The sequence below is a fragment of the Mixia osmundae genome (genome assembly GCF_000708205.1).
Source record: "Mixia osmundae IAM 14324 unplaced genomic scaffold scaffold_16, whole genome shotgun sequence".
Taxonomy (NCBI): domain Eukaryota; kingdom Fungi; phylum Basidiomycota; class Mixiomycetes; order Mixiales; family Mixiaceae; genus Mixia; species Mixia osmundae.
Window position 1 is genome coordinate 1 of NW_014575548.1, and position 23,816 is coordinate 23,816.

The following is a 23,816-nucleotide window of genomic DNA, read 5'->3' on the forward strand; positions in this document are numbered from 1 at the left end:
CGCGGAGAGGTGGTCGGCGAAGGCACTTGCAACTGATCTTTGTTTGCGACCTTCTCGTCGCCTTCTTCTGTGATCACATCCGACGCGATCGACGTGGCAGTGCCGACAGATGCGCCGCGAGAGTGACTTCGCGCCCGCAAAGGTGAGCTCGTCAGAGATACAGGGCTTTGTGGCAGGCCCAATGGCCCTTGCTGAGGCGATGGTGGCGGGATCTTGCGCAACTTATCATGTATGCTGTCATTCGGATCATTGGGTGCATGGACATGCGGATGGCCTGCATAGAGCTGCGTTGAGGACATAGATGGATCGTGAGCAGCGGGATCCCAAGTCTTGCTTTGGGGCTGCCATCCTACGCCGACGGTCGCGAGCACGAGTCCGCCCACCATTACGCCGAGAGCGCCTGGATGTATCTGAGCCTCTTCAAGCTGCTTCGAGCGACTCTTGAGAACAAGCGAAGAGCTACGCATGCGGCCGCCTCTGATCTGGCCAAAAGTAGCGAGATTGTCCCGAATACGGTTGATACCCTCGCCATAATCTTCCCGATCTTGAGCGTTCTGCGTCGCTGTCGGCAGAGCATGGGGGTCGGACAGAATGAGACACTTGATGAAGACACCCTCGAGCCAGTCCGCTGGAATGAATCTAATCGCTGCGCCCAACGGAAGACATAGCGCGCCAAGGACTGCTCGAGGAATTAGCCAGCATCGGGAGATGAGGAAGAGTGACATACTGATGGAGATAGCCCAGTCACGTCCACTGATCCGGGTGACAGAGAAGGCCGCGCCACCGACGAAAATGATCAGAATCTGACCGCCGACCATGATGCTGAAGATGAGCAGGAACCATATATTGCGAAACACGCCAGCAAATATGTTCTGGCCGTCGTCTAACCGCCTTGCATTGAGCTGATTGAAGATTTGACAGAAGACGAAGGTATTGAAGACAAGCGAATTAAGCTCAGAGTCTTGCGCATCGCGTGTTGCCATGTCTGTGCCGGGAGCATGATTGCCAAAGATAGCATTGCCTGCAAAATGAAGGACAAGCGTGGTGACAAGCTGATAGATGCTCTGCGCGATGATCAAGCGCCACATGCGCACGTTGATGAGCGGCGCCGTCTTTGGATCCGGCTTGCGGTTGAGTGACTCGGGTGTAGCTGGATCAGTAGCGAGTGCGAGTGCTGCAAAGGTGTCCATGATGAGGTTGACCCAGAGTAGTTGCACGGCCGTCAGAACACTACGCTCCTCTGACGACGCTACGGCACTGATGAAGGTGAGTAAGACGGCCACAATGTTGACCGAGATCTGAAATTGCAGGAATTTGCGAACGGCGTCATTGACACAGCGACCCCACATGATGGCGGTTACGATGCTCGCAAAGTTGTCATCCATCAATATGATATCAGATGCTTCTTTCGCAACTTCTGTGCCAGCGATGCCCATCGAGAACCCAACATTGGCACTCTTGAGTGCAGGACCGTCGTTGAGACCGTCGCCAGTGACGCCTACGACCTCGCCACAGGCTTTGAGGTGCTCAACGAGCCTTTGCTTATCCGTGGGTGACGATCGAGCAAGGACTTGTAACCGAGGCGCGATGTCAAACATATCCTTTTCGCTCAGCTTTCGGAAGGCAGGTCCGTCCATAATGACGCCACCGGGCTGCAGGATGCCGCACTGTTGAGCGATAGCGCGAGCTGTGATAGGGTTGTCGCCAGTGACCATCTTGATCGAGACGCCAGCTTTGATGGCCTGAGCTACTGCGTCCGTAACTCCTTCGCGCAATGGGTCGGCCAAGCCAACGATGCCGACGAAGACGAGATCATTTGCCAGTGATTTGTATTCGACGCTACCATCTTCAGCCGTCGCTAGGCTAGCGGGCGGCCATTGTTCGAAGTCTTTGTAAGCCATTGCGATTGTGCGCAGCGACGAATTGGCGTATGCCATAATAGTGCGGTCCAGATTAGCTTTCTGGGCTCTTGTGAGCGGATTTGTTTGCACGTGATCGCTGCTTTGGTCAGCGACTATCGCAGATGCGCAGCGAGCCGTCACGATCTCGCTAGCGCCTTTGATATAGAATCGATAGCCGCCGGTAGCAAGCGCAACGACCACGCCCATCGCTTTGCGCTCGGATGAGAATGGGTAGAGCTGCATGATTTTGGCCTCTTCTCGGAGCTGTCGGTAGTGCGGCCACTCTTGCTGCATAGCGAAGAGAAGCATTGCGACTTCTGTCTTTGAGCCGACAAACCCTTCTTCGCCGTGCTCATCGCGGCCTTCGAAAGCAGTCGTATTGATCGCCACAGAGGAGTTGATCAGATCCTGAACTGGCCGGGGTAGCTCTCGCTTAAGATCGCTTATGTCAAAAGAGCGATCTGAAGACGGCACAGCTGCCACGGATTCGTCGACAGTACCGTTCGTATTCAGCTCGGTGTCATTTGGTTTCGGTGAGCCAACGCCGTCCTTGAGATCTTCGTTGGCCAGACGATGAGCGAATTTCAGATGCACGCCGAGCGACCCTGCGACTACTGTCATTTTGTTCTGAGTGAGCGTGCCGGTCTTATCGGTGCAAATGACTGTCGCGTTCGCCATAGTTTCGCACGAGCCAAGGACTCGCACGAGAAGATTTTCTTTCGTCATCCTGCGTGTAGCAAACGCAAGCGCGAGGGTCACTGCGAGAGGAAGGCCTTCAGGCACGGCCACGACAACGACAGTGACTGCGATAATGAGAATTTGTATGAAGCTCTGGCCTTTCTGGTCCGGCGTCCTGCTCGTAAGAGTCAGCTTAGCTTGCAAAGAGTGTCTGCGAGCTGACCTGTTGGGATTCGTGGATAGCTGAACGAAGAAACGAATCATAAGGACGCCAAAGAGTAGCAGACCGGCGGCTGAGCCAAGCTTAGCGATGAGCTCGGCCAGTCTGTTCAGCTTGAGTTGCAGGGGCGTATTCTCGCTCTCGCCTTGCAAAGACATCATGATCTTTCCATTGAAGGAATGCTGACCGACGCTGGCGACAAGGTAGCGACCCTGACCCTCAACGACCTTACTGCCACTGAGCAGGAAGCAATCATCTTTCCCTGTCGCGCTGCTACCTTTGCCTCTCCGCCGCTCTACGAGGTTGTTATAGCTGTCCTTTTTGATGGCGTCAGATTCGCCCGTCGCTGAGGACTCGTCACATTTGACGTTGTGACCTTCAAGGAAGATGCCGTCGACAGGTAGGATCTCGCCAGGCTCAAGCAGGAGTATGTCACCAGCGACCACATCGTGCACGTTCACCAATTGCTCGGCGCCGGAACGTATGGCTTTGACATTACGATCCTCCTTCTGAGCATTGAGACGTCTGAATTGTCGCTCCTTCTGATAGTCGTTGACGCTGCCAATGATGACTACGATGAGGATGGCCGCAATAATGGCGACACCTTCGACATAATCCACCTGAGGTGCCGTGCAGACCTGACCCGCAGGGCTGCCGGTCGGACAGGGTACAACCTCTGCAGGCGTACCGAGATCTTGATACAGACCTAGGGCTAACGAGACTACGGCAGCGATGCTCAAGATGATCTGCACGAGACATTAGCGCTGAAAGCATCGTCAGTCCTGGAGGTTGAAATTGCTCACCAAGACTTTGTCTTGCATTGCAAGCCACATGAGCTTCAATAGACTCTTAGACTGTCGCGTTGGTAGCTTATTGGCACCGAAGATGCGCTGACGATCTGCAATGCTTGCGCCTGGCACTCTGCCGCCACCGTCTGCGTCAGCCACAAGTCCGTTCTTCTGGTCCGAATGAAGGGATTGCAACAAGGCATCAGAGCCTCCAAGAGCGGCCAGCTCATCGACGGATTTTGGATCGAAGATATGAGCCAGTTTTGAAGGCGGGATTGTGAAAGGTCCCATTTCTGCCGGCGAGGGATCAGGCAGCTCCGGCACAACGAGGCCTGACTTCTTCTCTGATGGCTCTTCTGTTTCGTCTACGGAAGTCTTGCGAGCGAAGAGACGCCCCACGACAGGCAAGCGAGCCAAGCCATTTGCTTGGACAGCGGACCTTGAGGTAGCACGACGCTCGAGCGCCTTTTCTGTTGTTGCATCTTCGTGCTTTGCTGGCAATTCGCCCTTGATAGAGATAGGCGAGCCAGAAAGATCTGAGGCACGGTCGGGTACAGTCTCGGTAGAGCTGAGGACTGAAGTAATGCTGACGCCACTGGTCTTGCGAATATGTCGAGATTGATTGCCAGCGATCAAGACAGGGCTAGGAGAGAGCGCATCGTCTGCGCTCAGCGACTGTCTGGCCCCGAACGCGCGATGATGCGCTTTAAGGGCTTCTTTCTCTTTCTCTTTGGCGCGCATCTGACCATCCGGATCATCGTTTCGACGTAGCGCGAGCGAGCTCTGAGCGACAAACGGCGTGGTGCTGGACGAAGGCGAAGGCGGCACAGAATGCTCGCCCTGTGTGCTCAGATTGAGACTGCTTCCTAGCAGCGAAGGCATGCCAGCTCCTGCGCTCGAGGGCGCGTCGGAACCGCGTCTAGCGACAAAGACATCCTCTGTGTCGTCTTGTGGGCTATCATCCTCCTCATCCGAATCTGGCTGTGAGATTACCCGATCGGGTGGCGATGACATGTTGGCATCGCCGCTTGATTTTCCTACATCAGGTGAGGGCGTCAAGATCAGGACGGGCGGCGGTGCGAGACTGCCGGAGCGAGAATGGCCCATCAGTGAGCTTGTAGCTGTTGGTGTACGTGTATGTGACGCTGTAGAAGGCGAGGAAGTCATCTCTTGAGAAGTAGGCAAGCTCGTGCCTGTGCTGTGCAAGTCGCAAAGGTCGTTCGACCATGCAAAGTCAGCTCATTTTCGCGCTTCCACACGTCCCAACTGACACAAGTGAAGGCAGAGAAGAGCGTTTCGACATGTTGTAAGCCAGGACAGACTCTCGATGAGCGCTGATGCGGTGCACGTTCAGTCAGGTGTGACAAGAGCTAGTCCTAGTCGAGGATCATTTGGGTGCACGATGAGGTCCGAGCTGTGGCGATCGCGGTTTCTTCGCAAAACACTGGATTGGAGTGTTGCACCGCTTCGAATTTGACAGCAAGACGAGCGAACGTCTGCCTTATATGTGACTGCCAAGGCTCGATGATTTCAACGGCTTGGCGGCGACATCGCAGGAGCGGGGCACCCCGCAGTACAGGTCGACGCGCTACCTGAACACGCACACAGAGGCCGACGAAAATTTGAACGGCCAGACATATCTACTCAGAGGCGCAGTGTGTCGCTAGAGTATCGCCCACATGGCGGCGAGTGCCGTCAACAGTCAATATGACTGCTGAAGCTGACAGATGCCTGCTCTGGCTAGGATCATCAGCAATTTGTAGTGGCGCTACACGACACGCTCGCCGCCTCCCTGGGCTTGGGTCAAGCTATACCTGACACGGCAGTCATCAAGAAGGCGTCCAGCGACTTGCAAGACAAGTTCTACAAGCAAGATGCAGCTGTTCCTGCCCTATTTGAAATTTTACTCGGCAACGCACAAGATCAAGTGCGACAGCTTGCTGCCGTCGAATGTCGCAAGCGAGTCGGCATCAAGAACGGTCAGAAATGGCTCAAGCTACCTGTTGACCAGCGCAAGCGCGTCAAAGAGCAGCTGCTACAGTCGCTTACTGATGAATCAAAGTCAGTTATCTTGTCCCTGACTTTCATGATGTCGACTGACTCAGCGAGCAGCTCTTTGCTTTCGCACGCTCTGGCACGTCTAGCAGGCGCGGTCGCAAAGGTCGAACTGCCGAGCAATGCCTGGCCAGAACTTTTGCCCTGGCTCTGGCGAGCTGCGAGCGCGCCCGTAGCGACGACGCGCGAAAGGAGCTTGTACACATTGTTCAGCATTCTCGAGACGGTCATTGTCGATCATGACGCTCCTGGTGGCCCGAGCTTCTCCCAGCACACACCTCAGCTCTTCCAGCTTCTGTCGGGCTCGCTGGCTGATCCTGAGAGTTTGCAAGTCAGATTAATATCGATGCGATGCCTTGGCCAAATCGCTTCTTACATCGAGCCTGATGAGCAGGATTATATCGCAAGTGCATCTCTGCTGTCTGCTCTGCGCGCAGCTGACGCTTCTCGCCACATAGAAAGCTTTCCAGGACGTCGTACCGGGAGTTGTGCAAGTCATACAACAAGCGCTCGAGGCGGGCAACGAGGAAGGCTGCAAGCAAGGCTTCGAGATCATCGAGACAGTCTCCTCGCTGGAAGTACCGCTCATTCAGCCACATCTTACCGCTCTGTGCAGCTTCTTGATCAGCACTGCGCAGAACGAGCAATACGATGAAGATCTAAGAATGCCTGCCCTTTCCTCATTGCTCTGGGTCGTGAAGTACAGAAAGTCAAAGATTCAATCACTTGGACTTGCGCGGCCGATTCTCGAAGGACTGCTACCCGTTGGTGGGCAAGATGAACCCGAAGACATAGACACGGATTCGCCCGCGCGCATAGCCTTCCGTGTCATCGACGCCCTCGCCAACGTCCTGCCGCCTGCGCACGTTGTTGACCCTCTGATCAATCTGTGTCAGCAATACTCGAGCTCGCCCGATCCCAGGATGCGCAAGTCTGCAGTCATGGCTTTCGGCGTCGTCTTTGAAGGCTGTTCGCTCTACATTGCGCCTCATCTGGAGCAGCTTTGGCCCTTCATCGAGAAGAGCCTGCAAGATCCGGAGAGCATCGTTCGCAAAGCGGCTTGTATCGCGTTAGGCTTCATGTGCGAAATGCTAGGCGAGGACTGTGGCAAGAGGCACGCAACTCTGTTACCTCTGATTTTCGATCTCATCAACGATCCTGCCACGCAAAAGACAGCACTCAATGCGCTCGACTCGCTACTCGAGGTGTTGGGCTCGGCCATTCTGCCGTATCTGCCGACGTTGATGGATCGCTTGCTTGCGCTGCTCAGTCAGGCACCATTAGAGCTCAAGGGGACTATCGTCGGTGCTATCGGATCAGCTGCCCACGCGGCAAAGACCGACTTTGCGCCCTACTTTCGCGCTACCATGGACGGCTTGCAGCCCTTCTTGGTCCTCACAGAAGAGGATGAACACGAGCTACGTGGCATCACTCAGGACACCGTCGGTACTCTCGCCGATGCGGTTGGTCCAGATGCCTTCCGGCCGTACTTTGCTCCTCTCATGAAACTCGCCATGGAAGGTGCTTCACTTGAAAGCCCGTCTCTACGCGAATGCTCGTACATCTTCTTCTCAGTCATCTCACGCGTGTACAAAGCCGAGCTGGCGCCCTATCTCACGGATATCATGGCTCTGATAATCGCAAGCCTCAAGCAGTCCGAGCTTGGCGAGGATGAGCTTGACGAGACAGAAGGCGCGGCCACGAACGGTGTCGGCATAACGCGTCAAGCTCAGGCTCTGCTTGATGCAGCTGAAGCAGACGCGGGTGAAGACGGCTTCGTCGACATCGACGAGGATGGTTCCGATGCGTTCGACAATATGGGCGTCTACACTGCTATCGGCATTGAGAAGGAAGTCGCAGCGGACGCTATCGGCAGCATATTCGAGAACACGCGAGAACACTTTATGCCTTACATCCAGCCTAGTGTTCTCGCTCTCCTGCCGTTGCTCGAGCACGCGTACGAAGGAATTCGCAAGTCTGCCGCTTGCTCGCTCGTGTCATTCATTGCGACTGCATACGAAATGACAAATCCTCCCAAGTGGGAGCCAGGCGTCGGCAGCGTGAGTTCTCTCACTATCTCCTAGTAGCTGAGCTTAGTCCAGCTCGTACAGGCTCCGCTTCATGAACGGGTTCAGCAGCTCTCGAACGCAGTCATCGGTCCTGTATTGGCTATGTGGGCCGAGGAGGAAGAGAGGTATGTGTACATAGCAAGCTCATCCCTTCTGATCCACAAGATGAGATACTACCGTACAACTCAGCTCACTTTGACGCTACGGCGAATGAGCGGAACACGATTTCTGCCTGACTCTTTCGCTACGGGACATTCTGCGCAGTCGCTGACTGCAATCGCGCGCAGGACCAATGTATCATCGCTGTGTGAAGCCCTCTCGGCCATGCTGCTCACAACAGGTCCTCAACCGATTCTACCAGATCGTGCGTATGCCTCACTGGATCAGCAAGCTGAGGCTGATGGACGCACAGCCACTGAGACGATCTGTCAACGGCTCCACGAGATCATCGAGCGCAAAGCATTGTGCCAGACGCTGGATGCCGATCCAGAAGATGACGAAGCTGCCCAAGACGTCTCCGAATGGGACGCAGCCCTTATTCGATCGGCAGAAGAGCTTGTCGGCACGCTGGCCAGCGTACTGGGCAACGACTTTTCCCAGGCCTTTGGCACGTTCTTGCCTGCACTTGTGAAATATTACAATGGCACAACTCAGGCAAGCGAAAGGTCAAGCGTTGTCGGATCTCTTGCAGAAGTATCGAATGGTCTTCAAGCAGGCGTCACGCCCTACACGCAACCATTCTATGATCTCTTCATCGCCGCACTGCTTGACCAGAATCTGGATCTGCGAAGCAACGCTGCATACGCTATCGGATGTTTGGTCTTGCATAGCAGGGCAGATCTCAGCGCAGCGTATTCTATCATATTGCAGCGTCTGCAGCCACTCTTCCAGCTGGACGACATGTCTGCGGATGCCAATCAAGCGAGGGATAACGCTTCTGGCTCGGTCGCCCGGTTGATCCTCAAGAATGCCGCAGCCTTGCCGATGGATCAGGTTCTACCAGTTCTGTTCAGCGCTATGCCGTTACGGGAAGATTTCCGGGAAAATGTCAGTGCTTGCTGACACGCCAGATATACTGCGCTGACAGACAAGTACACAGGAGAAACTCTTCGAGGCCTTCCAGATGCTGGTTCAAACGCAGAACCCTGCGCTGACGCCACATATCAGTCAGCTTCTGCAAATCATCAGTCAGGTTCTGTCAGCACAGGAGACAGCCAGCGAAGACGAGAAGCCTCTGACGCAAGAAGGATACACTCGCGTAGTCGAGATCGTGAGACGCCTGCCTGCACAGCAAGCGCAGGCAGCCGGTCTGGGCGCCCTCCTCGCATAATCCCACTAGATGAAGATGTAGCTAGAAGATGCAGTCACGAAGCAGTAATATCCTCGCGCCAGATGAAAGATGGGATTGCACAAATGATGTGTCAACATGTACAGCGTGGGTGCTAGGTAATTATGGTCTCTGCGGGATACCAGCTGGACGACTCGGTGCGAGACCGGAGCCACTCGCAATGGGCGCTCGTGCGTTTGCTCTGGCTGCCTTGGCCGCTGCCTTTTCGCGAGCGCGATGGACTGCGCACGTGGGAGGTCTACGAAGGTAGGCACGCTCGGCTGGAGTACAGTGGATAGCACAGAGGCAGCACTTGCAGCCAGGCGTAGCGAAATGCGTGCAGTTGAGTCGAATACAATTGAGCGGTCCTTCGGCTTCGTTGACGTACTCTTCGATCCACTGAGGCACTTTGTCAAGCTCTGTCGAGAGCTGAGCTTTCTCATTGTGTCTTGCGAGCACGATGGGGCCGAGGCGATATTGGATTGCACTGACACCTTTGGCCGCTCTGACACCGAACTCGCGAGAGAGGAGCTGACAGTCTGGCTTGGCAAGATGCAAGCCAAGGGCCTGGAAATTGAGATGGCAGCGCTGATCAGCGACGGTTGCGCGAGCTTGCCAAACGTCTATAGGATCAGGACGAACACCTTTGACTCGCTTTATTGCGCTTTCGTGAGTTTTGGCCCAGTCATTGAAGGGTTTGTAACGCTTGCGAAAGACTGTACACCGCATTGGCATGTATGCTATGATCAGGAAAATGAACCTACGGGCAAGAGCTTCCGAGACTTGTTCGATCGTGACTTGAGTCTGACCGCAATGGAAGACGAACACGCGGCACATTGCCTTGAGCTCCGCAGTGACATAGTGGTCAAAGTTCCAGAGATGGTCCCAAGTGATGCCAAAGATGCCGATACGCCAGAGTGCTTGTTGTCTGACCCATGCGTCTGTCCTGATCTCGTTCTGGGTGTATCTGACGCCCTTAGCACGTTGAGCGGCTCGCCAGGCCCAGTAAGCTGCTGCAAAGTTGCTGAACGACTTTTTCTCGTAGCGCGGTCGAACGGCGAGTTCATGGCAGCTTCGACAGAAAGGCACTCTGCGACTGTTGGGCGTGGCGAGACTGATGAGGATAGAGATGGCCTTGGGATCATGTTCATTGCATCGAAAACAGACGTGAAGATACTTGTCTTTAGCCGTTGCACGTGCGATTCGCCCTGATGCGACGAGATCATCATTGATGGGCGTAGAGGTGGCCATACACCAAATATAGTCCGACTCCATGAGATGGCGAAACAGACGATTGACCGAGCTGAGTCCGAACAAGCTGCCAATGTCATCCCTGCCTGACATGATAGCGATCTTGCTGAGAGTCTCGACGGGCAGGGACATGATCGACGAAGCGGGCTCGTCCATCTCGGACTGACACGAATGAAACGAGTCCTCTCTGCTCAGCTTAGCAGGACGCGCTTCGTCGGCTGTACTGGCGGGAATCAGAACATGAGGATTGTTGATGATGACCGGACGAGCAGTGCTCGTGCTTGCGAGGGATGTGATAGTCAGTTGATCCCTCTTGGCGTGTGAGGAGCTCGCATGGTCGTAGAAGGCTGGCTCTCGCAAGAGAACCATAGTGATGCGCCGAATGAGAGCGAGTCCAGAGCTGCGTGTGCTGCGCAGTCTGTCGAGCGGTCTAGCGGGGGCAGTTGATAACAATCTACGACGTCGGACACGCTTTCAATGTCAAATTGACTCACACGCGACCGCGACGTATCGTCCTTATCGACGTCACCGCGTCACCGCTGACAATCACATCTACCCCGCTGACATTCAGCCACCAATCTGCACTGGTTTGGTCGCCACGTCAGGCATGCCGAGCTCGACAGGCATCTATCCAGCGCTCAAGCCGTTCAGAGAAGAACAATTCGCCGTTAGCGACTTGCATACGCTCTACGTGGCACAGTATGGCAACCCGAACGGTCTCGCAGCTGTCCATTTGCACGGAGGACCGGGAGGAGGAACCGATCCTTACGATGCACGACGCTTCGACCCTGAGGTCTATAGGATTGTGCTATTCGATCAGCGAGGCTCCGGCAAATCAACTCCGTCGAGTGAACTACGAGAGAATACGACTTGGGACCTCGTAGAAGATATTGAAAAGGTTCGTCATATTGTCCCTGACACTGTGCATGAGCTCATGAACGTCTCCGGCACGACGGACAGATCAGGAGTCATCTACAAATCGAGAAATGGATCGTCTTTGGGGGCTCATGGGGCAGCACGCTCTCTCTTGCATACGCTCAGAAGCATCCAGAAAGAGTGCTTGCTCTTGTCCTGCGCGGCATCTTCTGCCTACGTAAAGAGGAACTCAAGTTCTTCTACCAGGGCGACGGAACATCATTTCTCTTTCCCGAGTACTGGCAAGAGTATATCTCTGTCATACCCGAGAACGAACGCGAGGACATCATCAAAGCATACCACAGACGACTGACAGGTGATGACAAGTCGGCCCGAGCTGCAGCTGCCAAAGCATGGACAACCTGGGAGATGGCAACTTCGAAATTACATATTGACGAGGCGATGGTCAAAGAGGGCGAAGATCCGGCATTTGCAGATGTATTTGCACGTATCGGTACACCTTACCGCTCTTATGCGTTTGCCCGGCTGATATCGATGAGCACAGAATGCCACTACTTTGTCAATGAGGGCTGGATGAGACAGGGTCAATTGCTAGAGAAGGAAGAAGTCGACAAACTACGCAAGATACCCGCTGTGATCGTGCAAGGACGATACGATTGCGTTTGTCCGATGACGACAGCAGAGGCACTGCACCGAGTGTGGCCAGAGGCAAAGTACATCGTCGTTCCCGATGCGGGACATTCGGCAAAGGAAAAGGGTATCGAGACTGCGCTTATGAACGCTACGGACGACTTTAGACGGCTCAAAGATGTGTGATGAACAAGGAATGCATACTACGACGTTTTGTCCATTGCCGGCATTCGACAAGTCGCGTGTTCTCTTTTTGCTCACGCAGCGAGAATGACGCAAGCCAGAATATGACCCGTACATACAGCCACGAGCATGTCTACGAGTAGGTCCCTCCGGCTATGCATCGCTCAATGGCTGATGCGGACTTGACGTTCCCTAAGCTCGCCGTGGGTAGACGTAGCGTTGGCGTTCTTCCTGAGGTACCCCAACCCTCTCAGTCCTCATGTCATCTCTTGCGACGTCATTTCTCGCTCCTTCGACCCGACCACTCTCCGGCTACACACGACGAGAGTGCTGCTCAAGAAGGGCAAGCTGCCCAAATGGGCTCCCAGAAGTGTCGCCGAACGATCAGAATCTTGGATCCTAGAAGAATCCGTGCTCGATCTTGCTACTCAGTCTCTCGAGTGTACCACTTCCAATCTTGACCACAAAAACTATCTCTCTGTCACCGAACGACAGCGCATACAGCGTGCAGACCTCGCGACGTGAGTCGGTGTCCTGTCATAAGTCAAAGGCGCTGACAGAGCAAGCGCGACAGGCAAGCGAAAGCGATCACACTTGCAACAGTCACTTCTGACTTTGGCTACTTTGGCCTGGGGAGTAGAGTTGAGCACATGGGCATCACCCGGTTCAAGAACACCCTCGACAAGTCTCGCGCAGGCGTCTCGCTCATCCTCAAACACGTTCAATCGCCCTTTCGTCACCAGCTCATGACCTCGGGCCCACTACGACCCTATGACTTTGGAGCAGATGCTCACATACGGTCAAGACTACCCGAGGGATTTGCAGCTTGGGAATCTGTTGCAGCTGGATTCCAAGGACACGGATACGATGATGCGCAACCAGAGCGGTACATACCCGCACCGACCACAGAAGCGGTACAACCGGTCAAGCCGATCATCGATACTCGGTGGATTGTCGAAACTGCAAAATATGCTACCGGTAGACTGTGGGGTCCAGAATCGATATGGACTCAAGCGAGACAACATGCCAGGCGGATGACCAAAGAGTATGTCTGGCCAGGGCAATTCAGCCTCAAATGGCGTTGGAGAGTCCGCGAGGAAGCAGAACGACAACGGCAAATCGCAGCAGCAGCGAGCAAGTCAGATGAGAAGCAATGATGTACATGTTGTAATTGCAGTGCATTTGTCTGTAACATGGCTCTAATCATGACATCCTCGCCGCTTCTGCTAATGTTCTTCGTAAATGATCGTAGTCCTCGTCGGCCGGCGTGACGAGTTGCTTGCCTAGATCGTACACTATCACTTGCCCACCCGCAGTACCCAAGGCGACCTTCTTGCCATCCTTGCGATCCCATGCCAGCTTATTCAGACCGAAAGGCTTAGCATGTTCGACGTGCGTAGAGATCAGAGGCGATTCAACGTCACTGTTTAGATTCCAAAGATCGAAGCTACCGCTCGCATTGACAGTACCGAAAAGCGCAGGATGATGCGGATGCCACCTTGCATCCATGATATAGTCGTCTGATTCCTCGAATGACAGCAATGGGCTGATGGTATCTGGTCCGGCAATGCCTGCAGAGACCCCAGGTCGTGTTGGCTTAGGTGCAGCAGATGACGAGGATGTCTTTGCTCGCCAGAGCTTCGCTGTCCAATCTGCTCCAGAAGACAAGAACAGATCGCCAAAATCGACTGGTCCAGTCGAAGGGTGAAAGTCGATCGAGGTGACCGGTCCCGAGTGACCTCGATAGACTTCGCTCTGTACCAGACCAGCTTTTGCGCCTGCTCTCGCGTATCGATTGGCTGCAAAGATACTGCCTTCTTCGGTGCCCACAAAGAAGAGCGCCGCTTCGTTCGCAGGAAAAGCAAAATCTGTGATCGATACTTCGTTTGTCTTTGCATGGGCAGGATTGACGAGCTCGAGCGTTTCTTGTGGCCGCGCGAGCATGTCGAGGGTCCAGGCACACACAGTGCCGTCTGTCGATGCTGACACGAGATTATTCGCATTCTGTGTCCCGATCATCTGAAGTGAATAGACAGGGTGGGTGTGGCCTGCCGCGGACAGCGGCGACTTGAGGACTGGCAAGTGACGGGCACGCGTGTCCCACACGAGGATCTGACCTGTATAGCTGCCACCTACGACGAGATTCGGGTGGAAAGGTGCGAATCGCACCGAGAGCAGGTCCGACTGCCACGATTACTTAGCTTGGAAGATCATGTCAGACAATGAAAGCCTACATTGGCGTGAAAGACATATTCCGGTCTGGCAACGAGATGCTGATTCCACACGCAAGCCAAGCCTTCGGGCTCGCTTGGCTTGACGGCATCCTTGTTATAAGACGCAACGAGCAATTCTGGGTACCGACGCGACCAATCGATCGACGTCACAGAGCGGTGCGCCGTCCACCGTTCGTCTGCGAAGATGCAGGAAAGCTTAACGCCGCGTGCTTCTGGTCCATCCCTACTATTTCACTCAGCGAGACTTTATTCGTGTGCGGGTAAGACCAACCCGTCTTGAGCTGCGCTACCGCCAAAGCTGTAATCACTCATGTAATCATAAGTGTCGTTCATCGCCCGCTGAACGACTTTGGAAGAACTCTCGAGGAAAGCGCCGAGTTGACCAGACGAGAAGAGCTTCTCGAGATCCTCTTTGGGCAAGCCTATCATCATCTACTGCCTTAGCGCCGCAACAGAGCTCAGGCATTTGACCGACCTTGCAGGCGCTCTTTTCTCCGATCTTGCTCGAGCTGTCTGCGCTCCTCTGCAATCTGGGCATCCAAGCGAGCACGCTCTGCTTCGTACTCCTGTCGTATGCTAGCGCGCACAGCTGCTTCATCTATCGTGCTACTGCCTGCATTTGTGCGCGAGGGCAAGTCCCCTTCCTGCTCGTCATCTGACGTCGAGGTCGCGATGGATGTTTGCACTCCTTTCTCGTATTGCAAGATCCGAGGCTGTCCAGTCTGAGGTCAGCGCGGATGTGCGTAAAGTCGCGTATGCAAACCTTTGGAGGCGGGCGTGCAGGGGAGGGTGCTCGTGCTGGCTCGGTGGGCGCTACTTGCTCCAATGGCTGCACATATCTACGCATCGATTACTTCGGTCAGCTCAGATTGCAGATAAGAAGCGATCAACGACTTTGGCTGTACTGCATTGAGAGCATCAGACGCTGCAGGTGCTTCAGCTGGCGGCGCGGCATGTGCAGGTGCAGGTGCGGGCGCAGGCAGACGTGAAGCAGGCTTTGGAGGTAGCGTGCCACTTCCAGACAGACTAGCCTGAGCTTCTGAACCTGAAGCAGACGAAGGTCGAGAGGCTGCTCCTGCGTCGGCGAGCAATGTGGACACGAGATCATCAAGCTGAGCTCGAGCTGCAACTGATGAGCCTGGCCGGTCTGGAGGTGTCTATCGCATAGTATGAGCAGAAAGGTTGCAAAGAAGAGAGGTGCATACATCGGATGTGCTGGCACTGCGCTCCTGGCTGAGCTGTGATTTGCGGTCCTCCCTTGCTTTGCGTAGCTCGGCGAGTTTGGCACGCTTTGCCTCGATCTCAGCTTCTGCGAGAACCTACGAGTCAGTGAGTGCATGTGACACGTCGGTATGAGCCTACTCCGCCGAGCGTCCATGGTAGGCCTGCCCAAAGAACGGTTGTACGCGTGAAGCGCAACGACGGTCGACGATCTGCCGGTGCCCCAGAGAAATAATTTCTCTGTCGCAGTCAACGGCACTCAGCGCAGTCACTGTGATGGGTGCAGGCCGCAAAGCTAACGGCTCACGATCAAGCTATCGTAGCAATGCAACCAATGCACCCGCAAGCACAAAGACAGCTGCGAAAACAAAAGCGCCCAAACGTAATGCAAAGACTGCAAAACGGCGCAACGAGACCATTTATATAGCTGCACCCGATGCTACTGCCGCACAGAGAGGCCTCGATGACAATGCATCAGATCAAGATGATGCTGGCATGGCGATAGATGAGGATCTGCAGGATCTGGGCGATATGGCAGACGCGTTCCTTACCGGCCTCGACCACAAGAACATTGCAAAGTAAGCTCTTTAAGCCTGGATGCTGCAAGCGCTCATTCAGATCACGGTGTAGATCGAGAGCATCTATTGCACAGGAGCACAAGCACTTCAAGGCTACTGCGCCAAGGCCAGCAAGACCCGTCGACAAGCTGCCAAAAGTTTCTTTGCCGCCTGCTGTTGCTGCCGTCACAGCAAAGCCCGCGATCAGATCAGTCAACGGCAAAGGGAAAGAAAAGGCGAGGGAAGAAGATGTGGAGTCTGACATGTCTGGCGAAGCTCTCGATGCTTTAGACGAGGACGATTTCGCGTTTGGAAGCGGTGACAGTGACGATGAGCTCAGTCTTATGTCAGACATCGATGACGACTCGGACGAGGACATGTCAGATCCAGAATCGCTCGCCAGTGAGGATGAAGACATCTCGCTGGACAGTGAGCTCTCAGGCGATGAGGATAGCGAGGAAGAAATGTCAGAGCACGAATCAGACATTGAGCGTGACTTCGAAGAGCGGTACGCCAAGCGAAGGCCAGATGAGCAACAAGTCAGGAATCAGAGGTTGCCTGTCATATCTGGCAAGCAGATCCAACGGCGAGAAAGATCTACTTCGCCAGATGCTGCAGCAGACAGCAAGAGTCGTGCTACGTTTGAAGCTCAGTCTGACACTTCCGAAGAGGCCCCACCCGAGCCCGTGCCTGTCATGAATCCCTTCGGAGCACGCTTTGGCAGACCAGCAGTACAGGCTGTGCTGGAAATCGACGATCTCAAAGCACGTATCCTTGCAGCAAGAGTGGAGATTGCTCAGCTTGGTCGAGACATCATCTCAGATCCCGAACAGTCACTCAATCTACTCAAACGCCTGCTGTCTTTCGCTGCGCCCAGTTTCAAGGTGCCTGCGACCCAGCAAAGTCTCAAAGTGCCGCCAGCTATCCGCGTCATGGCCATTATGTCCCTCCTTGCCGTCTTCCTCGATATCATCCCTGGCTATCGCATTCGGCCCGTCACAGCAGCAGAAAAGCAGAGCCGAGTTAGTCAGGTCATACAGAGGCAGCGAGAATGGGAAGAGGGCCTCGTGGGCTCTTACAAGAAATACCTGACCATCCTCGAGAAAGAGACCAAAGACCGGATGGTCGTCTCCGCCGTCGCTTTCAAATGCATGTGCGAGCTTGCAAAGACCAAGACTCACTTCAACTTTGCGCCCAACATCATGGATGTCTTGATCAAAAAGCTCGCCAGGCGTGGTTGGGATGAGGTCCGTTGTCTTTCTTCAATACCTCTGCTACGAGCTGAAACCGTAACAGACTTCTGATCAATGCCTCGCAGCGATCGTGACAATATTTGCCAACGACCTCTCGGGGGCAGACTCACTCCACATCGTCAGACTGATCAATCGGATGGCAAGGGCCAAGGAATTTAACATTCATCCTGGCATTTTGACGTGTCTCTTGCACCTACGCCTGCGTGATGACCTAGGCAATCTGCGCGCTAGTGATTCCAGAGTCGACAGACCGATTGCAAATGGTCAAGCGAACGGCGCTAAGGTACACGGGCGCGATGTCGGGAAGAAGAACAGCCTGAAGGAGCAGCATATATCGAAGAAGGTCAGGAAAGCGCGAAAGGATCGTGCAGGTATCGTCAAGGAGATTGCCGAAGCAGAGGAGTCTATCTCGAAAGAGACTAGAGAGAAGAATGTTTGTCACTCAAACTGCTGTGCACCTAACGCGCGCTGATCTAAGCGGCGCAGCAAACTGAGACCCTGAAGATGACCTTTTCGCTCTACTTCCGCATACTAAAGTCATCCACGCCTTCACCGCTATTGCCTGCGGCGCTAGAAGGCCTGACAAGATTTGCGCACCTTGCCAACGTCGACTTTTTCAAGGATCTGCTGGCCGTGCTTCGCGGTCTAGCTGAAGACGATTGGCCCAGCACAAACGATAGCGAATATCAGACAGACGCGCCGATACCTGCGCAATTCAGACGACAATTACTCTGCATCGTGACTGCCTTTGAACTTCTCTCAGGCCAAGGCAGTGCGCTCAATCTAGATCTTTCGGCCTTTGTCACCCGTCTGTACACTCTTCTTCGACAGCTCGCGCTGAGTACGACTCTCGAGGAGCGACCAGAGTTAACAAAGTCAGCCCAGTTACAAGTGCAAGCCAGCGAGCGGATCAAAGCGCCAGCGCCCATGACAACAGCAAGCGAGGCCGATCTCATCTTTCGCGCTCTGAGCGCAGTCTTCCTCTCGAGTCGAACACAAAATTCGCCTACAAGGACGCTTGCGTTTACCAAGCGGCTGCTGCTCTGTACACTACACTGGCCGCCCACCACTGTTCTGCGAACCTGCGGCCTGATCAAGCGATTGCTTGTCAAGGAACCTATTTTGCAGAGCATGCTGCTCACCGAGGACAGACAAGACGACGGGATCTACAAGCCGGAAGTCGATGACCCAGCTTTGTGCAACCCATCGGGAGCTCTGTGGCACGAGCTCGTGATTCTCGAAAGCACTCATTATGACGATCGGGTCAGGAGTGCAGCGAGAGAGCTGGCCACTTGGACGCCAGAGTGATTGCATCTACTCCAGCAGCTCTACAAGCCATGCAGGTGTCCAGCCCATGCGTGGTCGAGCGGTCTTGTCCTCTTTGCCCACGTATAGCCAATGCTGAGCTCGGCAGTAGACGCGGACTTGCTCGCCTTGACGTAGACCGACTTCGTGCTCGCCCTCGCAATCAAGATGAATCACTGAATCTCAAGATCAGCGCGAGGGTCAGAGTTTGAGAATTGACATACCGGCTTTGCCTCTGACAAAATTAGTTTGAACTGCCTCTGGGTCATCGGACCAGCTTTCAGCGAAGCCCGTTTTGAGCTCCAGCAGGCAGGACAACGGTATCAATCCAGTGTTGGAGCTCGAACGTTTGCGGACTAAAACGCTGCCATGTTCGTCCCTTGCGATAATCTCGCAGCGTTCGCCAATGTCGAGCGAAATCTGGCCTGACTTGTTCGCGGTATGCGGGAAGACAACGATCGCGTTCGGTGAAGTTGGTGTATGTTGCGTTGCGGACGATACAGAGCGAGCTGGAGGCGTCCGCGGGGCTCGTACACGAGTGTCGTCGCCATGTGCTGCAACAGGAGAGCGCATTTCGCGTAGGTGCGAGATACTGAAGACCGGGTTGGCGTTCTGCTCCTTAAGACGATCAAAGATTTCTCGAGGGCGCTCATTGTACGACAGACAACGTTTCATTGGTTTCCCGTCTGGTCCATCATGCTGTATGAAGAGCACATATTCTTGCCAGCCACCGCGAAGGTTGTACTTCTTGAGTGCAAGAGGCAAGATTTGAAAGCACGTGTCGTGATGACTAGGCGATTCGCGAGGCTTGCCTGCTTCGCGCGGACGAGAGAGCGTCACGTTACGAGTGAGCTGGGCAACGGGTCGTAGCGTCTGCTCAGATTTGAGGAGTGGTATCTCACGATCTGCTGGCTGATACTCGGTCGGTGACGTTGTGACTCTTATCGACTCTGATGTTGATGCTGATCGGCTCAGTCTCGGCGCAGGCGCAGGTGCGGGAACGGCTTGAGGCGTGCTAGGCTCAGATCTGGCTTGTCGGGCAGTATGCGCGAACTGCTGAGCACTACGCATCGGTCTCACCGCAAAATTACTCTGCCGAAGTATTTCTTGCAGATCCGATGACTTTGCCGCGTCTGACTTTGCAATGTTGCGCAGACCAGCAAAGTCAGTCTCGTAGCGAGCGATTCGCTTGGTGTTGTCGAATGTGAGCGAGTTTGCTTGAGCTGATTTTGGGATATATCGCTGTTCATACCTGCATCTTCACTGCGTCAGATAAGACGCAGGCTGAGGGTCCCAAAACAGACCAGTAGCTGCGCAGTGGTTGTCGCTCAGACATGGAGCGACCGAGTGAGACCGAGCAAGGCGACGAAGGGCTCGAGCTTGATGCACTATTGAGCTGCAGATTTCCACCACCCATTTTGCCGAGACTGTGAGCACGCTTAAGGGCCGGCTTCTCCGTTGAGAATTTGACAATCTGCGCCTCTTGCAGTGCGCAAGTGGTCATGCTGCTGCCGCCACTTAGCAGAGCGGGCGAGACAGGGCTGACGGTCTTGGTGCTGGACACGATTCGCAAGGTACGCGTCAGCTGTGACAACTTCGAGACTGGCTTGTTTGTATCGATCGTGTGGTCGTGTTCCGCTTGTGTCATCTGTCGTGGCGAGGGAAGCCGCATGTCTGGACTCGCGCGGAATTTCTCGACGGCGCGATTTTCTGGCCTGGCTGATTGCTCGTTCTGTCTGAACACTTGAGCACGCGGACTTTGGTCTATCGCTGTCGGAGTCTGAGGCGGAGCTGTATAGTTGATGACTGGCCGAGGGCTGTCGATATGACGCGGTGGTTCTGGCGATGCACCAAGCGCGTTCACTCTGCGCGACGGATCGGCAGGCGAGCTAGGCTCCTCCTTACTGAGCCGCGGCAGATGACTGCACCCTACACCTGCCCGCTTGACGTCGGCAACCGGCGAGATCGCCCTGGTATGCTCAATTGGCAGGGCTAGCCGGACAAGCTCCTTGAGCTCCCGTATCTCCTCTCTCAAGCCATACAGCTCGTTCAGTACTATCTTTCATGGTCAGTGTAGCTCGTAAGCTGACGTCGGTACCTTACCCAGCTGTTGGTCATGTGAGACGAGGTCGGGCGGCGTAGAGGGCGGACTATAACACTCTCTTTGCGATCGAAGCGGCCCAAGCGAGGGACAAGGCGGTGACCAATCGCCTGTTACGACCTCCGAACAGCTTTCGATCTTGACATCGTAGACTGCTCTGAGGATTTTGAGGCGTGTGCCAACGCTCAGGATGCCAAGTTCTTTGAGGTCGTCATGCCCGAGGTGAGCGAGCAACGAGCCATCAATCTGAAGATTGGTACACAAGGCACCGACTGCTGCCAGATCATGGTGCGCAAAGAAGCGTTCTACCTGGCTGACTGTCCAGTGCTCGAGGGCGAGGATTGGCAAGGGACCTCGACTACTGACGGGCGAGTCTTGACGACGCTCAGTCCAAGAGGCCTCCGACTGCGATTCGGCAGGCGTGCGGAACGACCTAGCAGATACTGGCGAGCTCGATTGATCCTCTGACATTTTTGAGCTGATGGCTGAACTGGACGTCAAGTCGCACAGGACGACGCAGCCTGAGTTGAAACGCACCGCACGGACGTGGCTGCACGGTCCCCCGTCTCAGGGAAAGAGAAGGGGTTGCCTACGGTTCGACAACAATGTGATCGAGCAGCGATTGAAGCTGGCCGGGCTCGAGAGCTTGTGAATGCGAGGATTGCTCGAGATCAAAGAGGATCTGCGACAGATCGCGTCCGTTGACGCTTCGAGGGCGATCGGGCGCCGGCGTGTGCGGACCGAGGGACGCCGCATAGCGCGTCAAGTTATAGTGTGGTGGTCCTCCGTGTGGTGTTTGTACGAGTGAGGGCTCCATCTGAGCCTGCGGCTGGATGGTTTGTCCCTCACGATCTCGCCAGTACTCGATATTCGTAGACACATTGACCGCAGAAGCCGCATCGTCCTTCGGTATACAGCTCTCGTGGTCTGCAAAAAGACGGCGCAGCGTCTGAGCTACGACGTTACCGAGCGGACAGTGCATGCCGAAAAGTTCCAATGCTTGTATGACGAGATTGACTTCTGCCGCGACGTCATCCGCCGGCAGTCTTCGCGAAGTCTTGATTGCAAACTCTCTGATGAGCGTCCTGCCGGCTACCGACCAACAGAAGACGACATAGGGCGTAAGCAGGCCCAGCTCGAAGGATGAGTTGCGCAGCGTCTGAATCATTGCCAACATCGCACGCGCTGAGAGCAAGCATCGTCGCATAGCCAGATCATGCTCACGCGCGCTGACAAAGGGCTCGTGTAAGATCATTGTGCAGCAATGGGGCACGGCGTGGGCAGTGACGAGCTCAATGTCGATAGTGGCGGCTGCGCCGCCCAAAGCTTGAGCGAAGTGACGGTACGCAGGTGGGAAACTGAGTCGGAACGCAACGACTTCTGCGTCGAGCTTGTTGAACTCTACGCCGGCTGTGTAATCGTACTTCGGCCTCCCAGGCACAGGCTCGCCATGTCCGAAAGGCGCAGGCAGTCGTTGGACGAAGTTGACCACCCGACCCAACAAGACAAAAGCTTTGATATTGAGCTGACGAGGACCGACGAGTCCGTCGGGATGACTTGTGAAGAAGGTTGACGAGTGGATGGATAGCGCTGCGACTGCTACGTCCTCTCTGGTGCGCTCGAGCGCCTCTGCGTATTGTGCAGGCAAGAGCGTCGTCACATCTGCCTCATCGATTGCGGAGGCCCAGCCAGTATTGGCGCTCGCAAATCTGAAACATGGTCAGCTGATGCACAAGTGAGACTTGCGTACATACCTGTCGCAAAGAAATGACATCCAGAATGTTTCTGCTCGTTCGTGATGGGCATAGCGATCTGTTGTTGGCGCCAAGTAATTCGTCTTTCGCAGGCGATCTCGTATATCTTGGCCACGCGTGAATTCTAGTCTTTGCAGATTGTTGAGACCTAGTGGAGTGCATAGCCGGGTCGCTACACCCGACCAAAGCCACACTTCTACAAACTTTGCTCGAGAGTACCTGCTACCCTTTGAGTATCTGCGGAATGGTAGTGAAGCAGTAGACGCACGTGTAGTAGCAGATGATGCACATGGCTTGTGCTACGTGGAAAAGCTTCGCACCGCGTACGAGCGTGTTGTCCCAAGTCTCTGTAGCCACGCGTGCATGGTAGTCTGCAGGCGATCTATCGTGCTGACGTTGCCAATACGGTTCTCTCGAGAGATTGAACGCGTGTGGGGAGACCAGCATGGATCCAACGCAGCAAACTGCATGTATCAAGCAAGTATGTGGAAAGTCAGGATGAGTCGGCAAGAGGTTAAGCGACGACAGAAATCTGCCTCTATTGATTGTATGTCCGCAGACGTGGGGCTTCGAGAAGAATGCAGTGCAAAGGGATATCACCAATGGCGGGCTGGGTAGCGAGGGTGGCCAAGCGGGATAGAGCATCTCGTTCATAAAAGGTGGCTCCGCGGATATGGGCGCATTGGGCGGAAAGATGTAGTTTTGCGTGACATGTGTCGCGACGTTTGTCATGGGCGGCAGACCGAAAGGAGGAACGCCAGGAGCCTGTGCACGGTACTGGGCCAGCTCGTGTTCTAATGATGCAATCTTTTGCTCTAATGGGTATAGCGCGGAAGTGGTCAATTGCCGGACTGACTCTTGACTCTGAACGCCCAAAGGTGGTCCGGGAGGCATAGGATGAAAGAGTGCAGGCGTGTTTGTCGTTGGCTTGTCATACTCGCACATGACCAGATGGACATCGATGCCTTGCGCGTTGGCCGAGCGCAAGCAAGGGCCACAGGCCGGTCTGACGGTGTCGCATCTGACTTTGCGAGCTCGGCAGCGTTTGCATGCCTCGAACCGCGACAGCGCAGGTTGCCTGCGCTTCCGAGGCTTGTAGTCCGACTCGTCTCCCTCCTGTGCAGAGCCTGCAGAGGTGCTGGGCCCGGCACTCTCTTGAGCAAAGAAGTTGGTCTGCAGGCTTGGGCCTGATCGCTCAGCCGGCGGCGATGAGTCTATCTGTGAAGCTGGCCTGACACTCTGCATCGTCTGACGGTCAGTACACACCGCCAACAGATACAGATGACGACTCGCTGACCATTGTGCCTCTATACTGCGCGGCGGCAAGCTTGTCTCTTGTCTTGTCTCCTGTCACCGACAACGCGCGCTGTCGATCTTTGTATTAGCGCGGCGCTGCTTGAAGCGCGTGGCGGC

The 23,816-nt window shown here is 54.8% G+C and overlaps 9 protein-coding genes across 9 annotated transcripts; 4 read left to right on the plus strand and 5 right to left on the minus strand.

The window, feature by feature from the left end:
- Nucleotides 1-299, minus strand: L969DRAFT_91064 (uncharacterized protein; the record flags this gene model as incomplete). The annotated part of the gene is made up of 1 exon (XM_014709303.1): nucleotides 1-299. A coding segment is annotated over one exon (299 nt), but the record flags the coding sequence as incomplete, so codon positions are not given.
- A 27-nt stretch (nucleotides 300-326) lies between these two features.
- On the minus strand, nucleotides 327-5,142 carry L969DRAFT_100289 (uncharacterized protein; the record flags this gene model as incomplete). The annotated part of the gene is made up of 5 exons (XM_014709304.1): nucleotides 4,859-5,142; nucleotides 3,603-4,785; nucleotides 2,803-3,545; nucleotides 728-2,754; nucleotides 327-679 (listed from the first exon to the last, which is right to left on the minus strand). Coding segments are annotated over exons 1-5 (4,338 nt in total), but the record flags the coding sequence as incomplete, so codon positions are not given.
- Nucleotides 5,030-9,101, plus strand: L969DRAFT_277116 (uncharacterized protein). Its single transcript, XM_014709305.1, has 8 exons — nucleotides 5,030-5,272; nucleotides 5,332-5,648; nucleotides 5,700-6,045; nucleotides 6,101-7,702; nucleotides 7,754-7,836; nucleotides 7,999-8,075; nucleotides 8,124-8,758; nucleotides 8,811-9,101. Exons 1-8 carry the CDS (start codon nucleotides 5,267-5,269, stop codon nucleotides 9,039-9,041), a joined length of 3,297 nt encoding a protein of 1,098 aa, XP_014564791.1. The 5' UTR covers nucleotides 5,030-5,266; the 3' UTR covers nucleotides 9,042-9,101.
- Nucleotides 9,102-9,161: 60 nt separating this feature from the next.
- On the minus strand, nucleotides 9,162-10,658 carry L969DRAFT_97433 (uncharacterized protein; the record flags this gene model as incomplete). Its single annotated transcript, XM_014709306.1, has 2 exons — nucleotides 9,162-9,754; nucleotides 9,803-10,658. 2 exons carry the CDS (start codon nucleotides 10,656-10,658, stop codon nucleotides 9,162-9,164), a joined length of 1,449 nt encoding a protein of 482 aa, XP_014564792.1.
- A 127-nt stretch (nucleotides 10,659-10,785) lies between these two features.
- Nucleotides 10,786-12,022, plus strand: L969DRAFT_67928 (uncharacterized protein). The gene is made up of 3 exons (XM_014709307.1): nucleotides 10,786-11,187; nucleotides 11,250-11,658; nucleotides 11,710-12,022. The coding sequence occupies exons 1-3, from the start codon at nucleotides 10,897-10,899 to the stop codon at nucleotides 11,979-11,981; spliced, it is 972 nt and encodes a 323-aa protein (XP_014564793.1). The 5' UTR covers nucleotides 10,786-10,896; the 3' UTR covers nucleotides 11,982-12,022.
- A 37-nt stretch (nucleotides 12,023-12,059) lies between these two features.
- Nucleotides 12,060-13,107, plus strand: L969DRAFT_67931 (uncharacterized protein; the record flags this gene model as incomplete). Its single annotated transcript, XM_014709308.1, has 3 exons — nucleotides 12,060-12,117; nucleotides 12,176-12,499; nucleotides 12,553-13,107. Coding segments are annotated over exons 1-3 (912 nt in total), but the record flags the coding sequence as incomplete, so codon positions are not given.
- A 17-nt stretch (nucleotides 13,108-13,124) lies between these two features.
- L969DRAFT_67934 (uncharacterized protein) lies at nucleotides 13,125-15,631 on the minus strand. Its single transcript, XM_014709309.1, has 8 exons — nucleotides 15,575-15,631; nucleotides 15,418-15,521; nucleotides 15,107-15,369; nucleotides 14,976-15,051; nucleotides 14,688-14,925; nucleotides 14,484-14,634; nucleotides 14,213-14,435; nucleotides 13,125-14,162 (listed from the first exon to the last, which is right to left on the minus strand). Exons 1-8 carry the CDS (start codon nucleotides 15,588-15,590, stop codon nucleotides 13,182-13,184), a joined length of 2,052 nt encoding a protein of 683 aa, XP_014564795.1. The 5' UTR covers nucleotides 15,591-15,631; the 3' UTR covers nucleotides 13,125-13,181.
- Nucleotides 15,632-15,709: 78 nt separating this feature from the next.
- On the plus strand, nucleotides 15,710-18,551 carry L969DRAFT_97437 (uncharacterized protein; the record flags this gene model as incomplete). Its single annotated transcript, XM_014709310.1, has 4 exons — nucleotides 15,710-16,011; nucleotides 16,064-17,237; nucleotides 17,287-17,676; nucleotides 17,730-18,551. 4 exons carry the CDS (start codon nucleotides 15,710-15,712, stop codon nucleotides 18,549-18,551), a joined length of 2,688 nt encoding a protein of 895 aa, XP_014564796.1.
- A 6-nt stretch (nucleotides 18,552-18,557) lies between these two features.
- Nucleotides 18,558-23,759, minus strand: L969DRAFT_80379 (uncharacterized protein; the record flags this gene model as incomplete). Its single annotated transcript, XM_014709311.1, has 8 exons — nucleotides 23,701-23,759; nucleotides 22,672-23,642; nucleotides 22,404-22,622; nucleotides 21,243-22,358; nucleotides 20,652-21,199; nucleotides 19,853-20,603; nucleotides 18,773-19,800; nucleotides 18,558-18,724 (listed from the first exon to the last, which is right to left on the minus strand). The coding sequence occupies exons 1-8, from the start codon at nucleotides 23,701-23,703 to the stop codon at nucleotides 18,558-18,560; spliced, it is 4,803 nt and encodes a 1,600-aa protein (XP_014564797.1). The 5' UTR covers nucleotides 23,704-23,759.
- Nucleotides 23,760-23,816: the final 57 nt, after the last annotated feature.

Excerpts from the sequence above, each read along its gene's own strand:
- L969DRAFT_277116 (XM_014709305.1), top strand. Across the intron at positions 7,703-7,753 it reads GGGAGCCAGGCGTCGGCAGC|GCTCCGCTTCATGAACGGGT; the intron begins GTGAGTTCTCTC and ends CAGCTCGTACAG. Across the intron at positions 8,076-8,123 it reads TCAACCGATTCTACCAGATC|CCACTGAGACGATCTGTCAA; the intron begins GTGCGTATGCCT and ends ATGGACGCACAG.
- L969DRAFT_67928 (XM_014709307.1), top strand. The coding sequence starts at position 10,897 with ATGCCGAGCTCGACAGGCATCTATCCAGCGCTCAAGCCGTTCAGAGAA. Across the intron at positions 11,188-11,249 it reads TCGTAGAAGATATTGAAAAG|ATCAGGAGTCATCTACAAAT; the intron begins GTTCGTCATATT and ends CACGACGGACAG. Across the intron at positions 11,659-11,709 it reads AGATGTATTTGCACGTATCG|AATGCCACTACTTTGTCAAT; the intron begins GTACACCTTACC and ends CGATGAGCACAG.
- L969DRAFT_67934 (XM_014709309.1), bottom strand. Across the intron at positions 15,370-15,417 it reads GCAGTGCCAGCACATCCGAT|ACACCTCCAGACCGGCCAGG; the intron begins GTATGCACCTCT and ends ACTATGCGATAG. Across the intron at positions 14,926-14,975 it reads CTGCACGCCCGCCTCCAAAG|CCTCGGATCTTGCAATACGA; the intron begins GTTTGCATACGC and ends CAGACTGGACAG.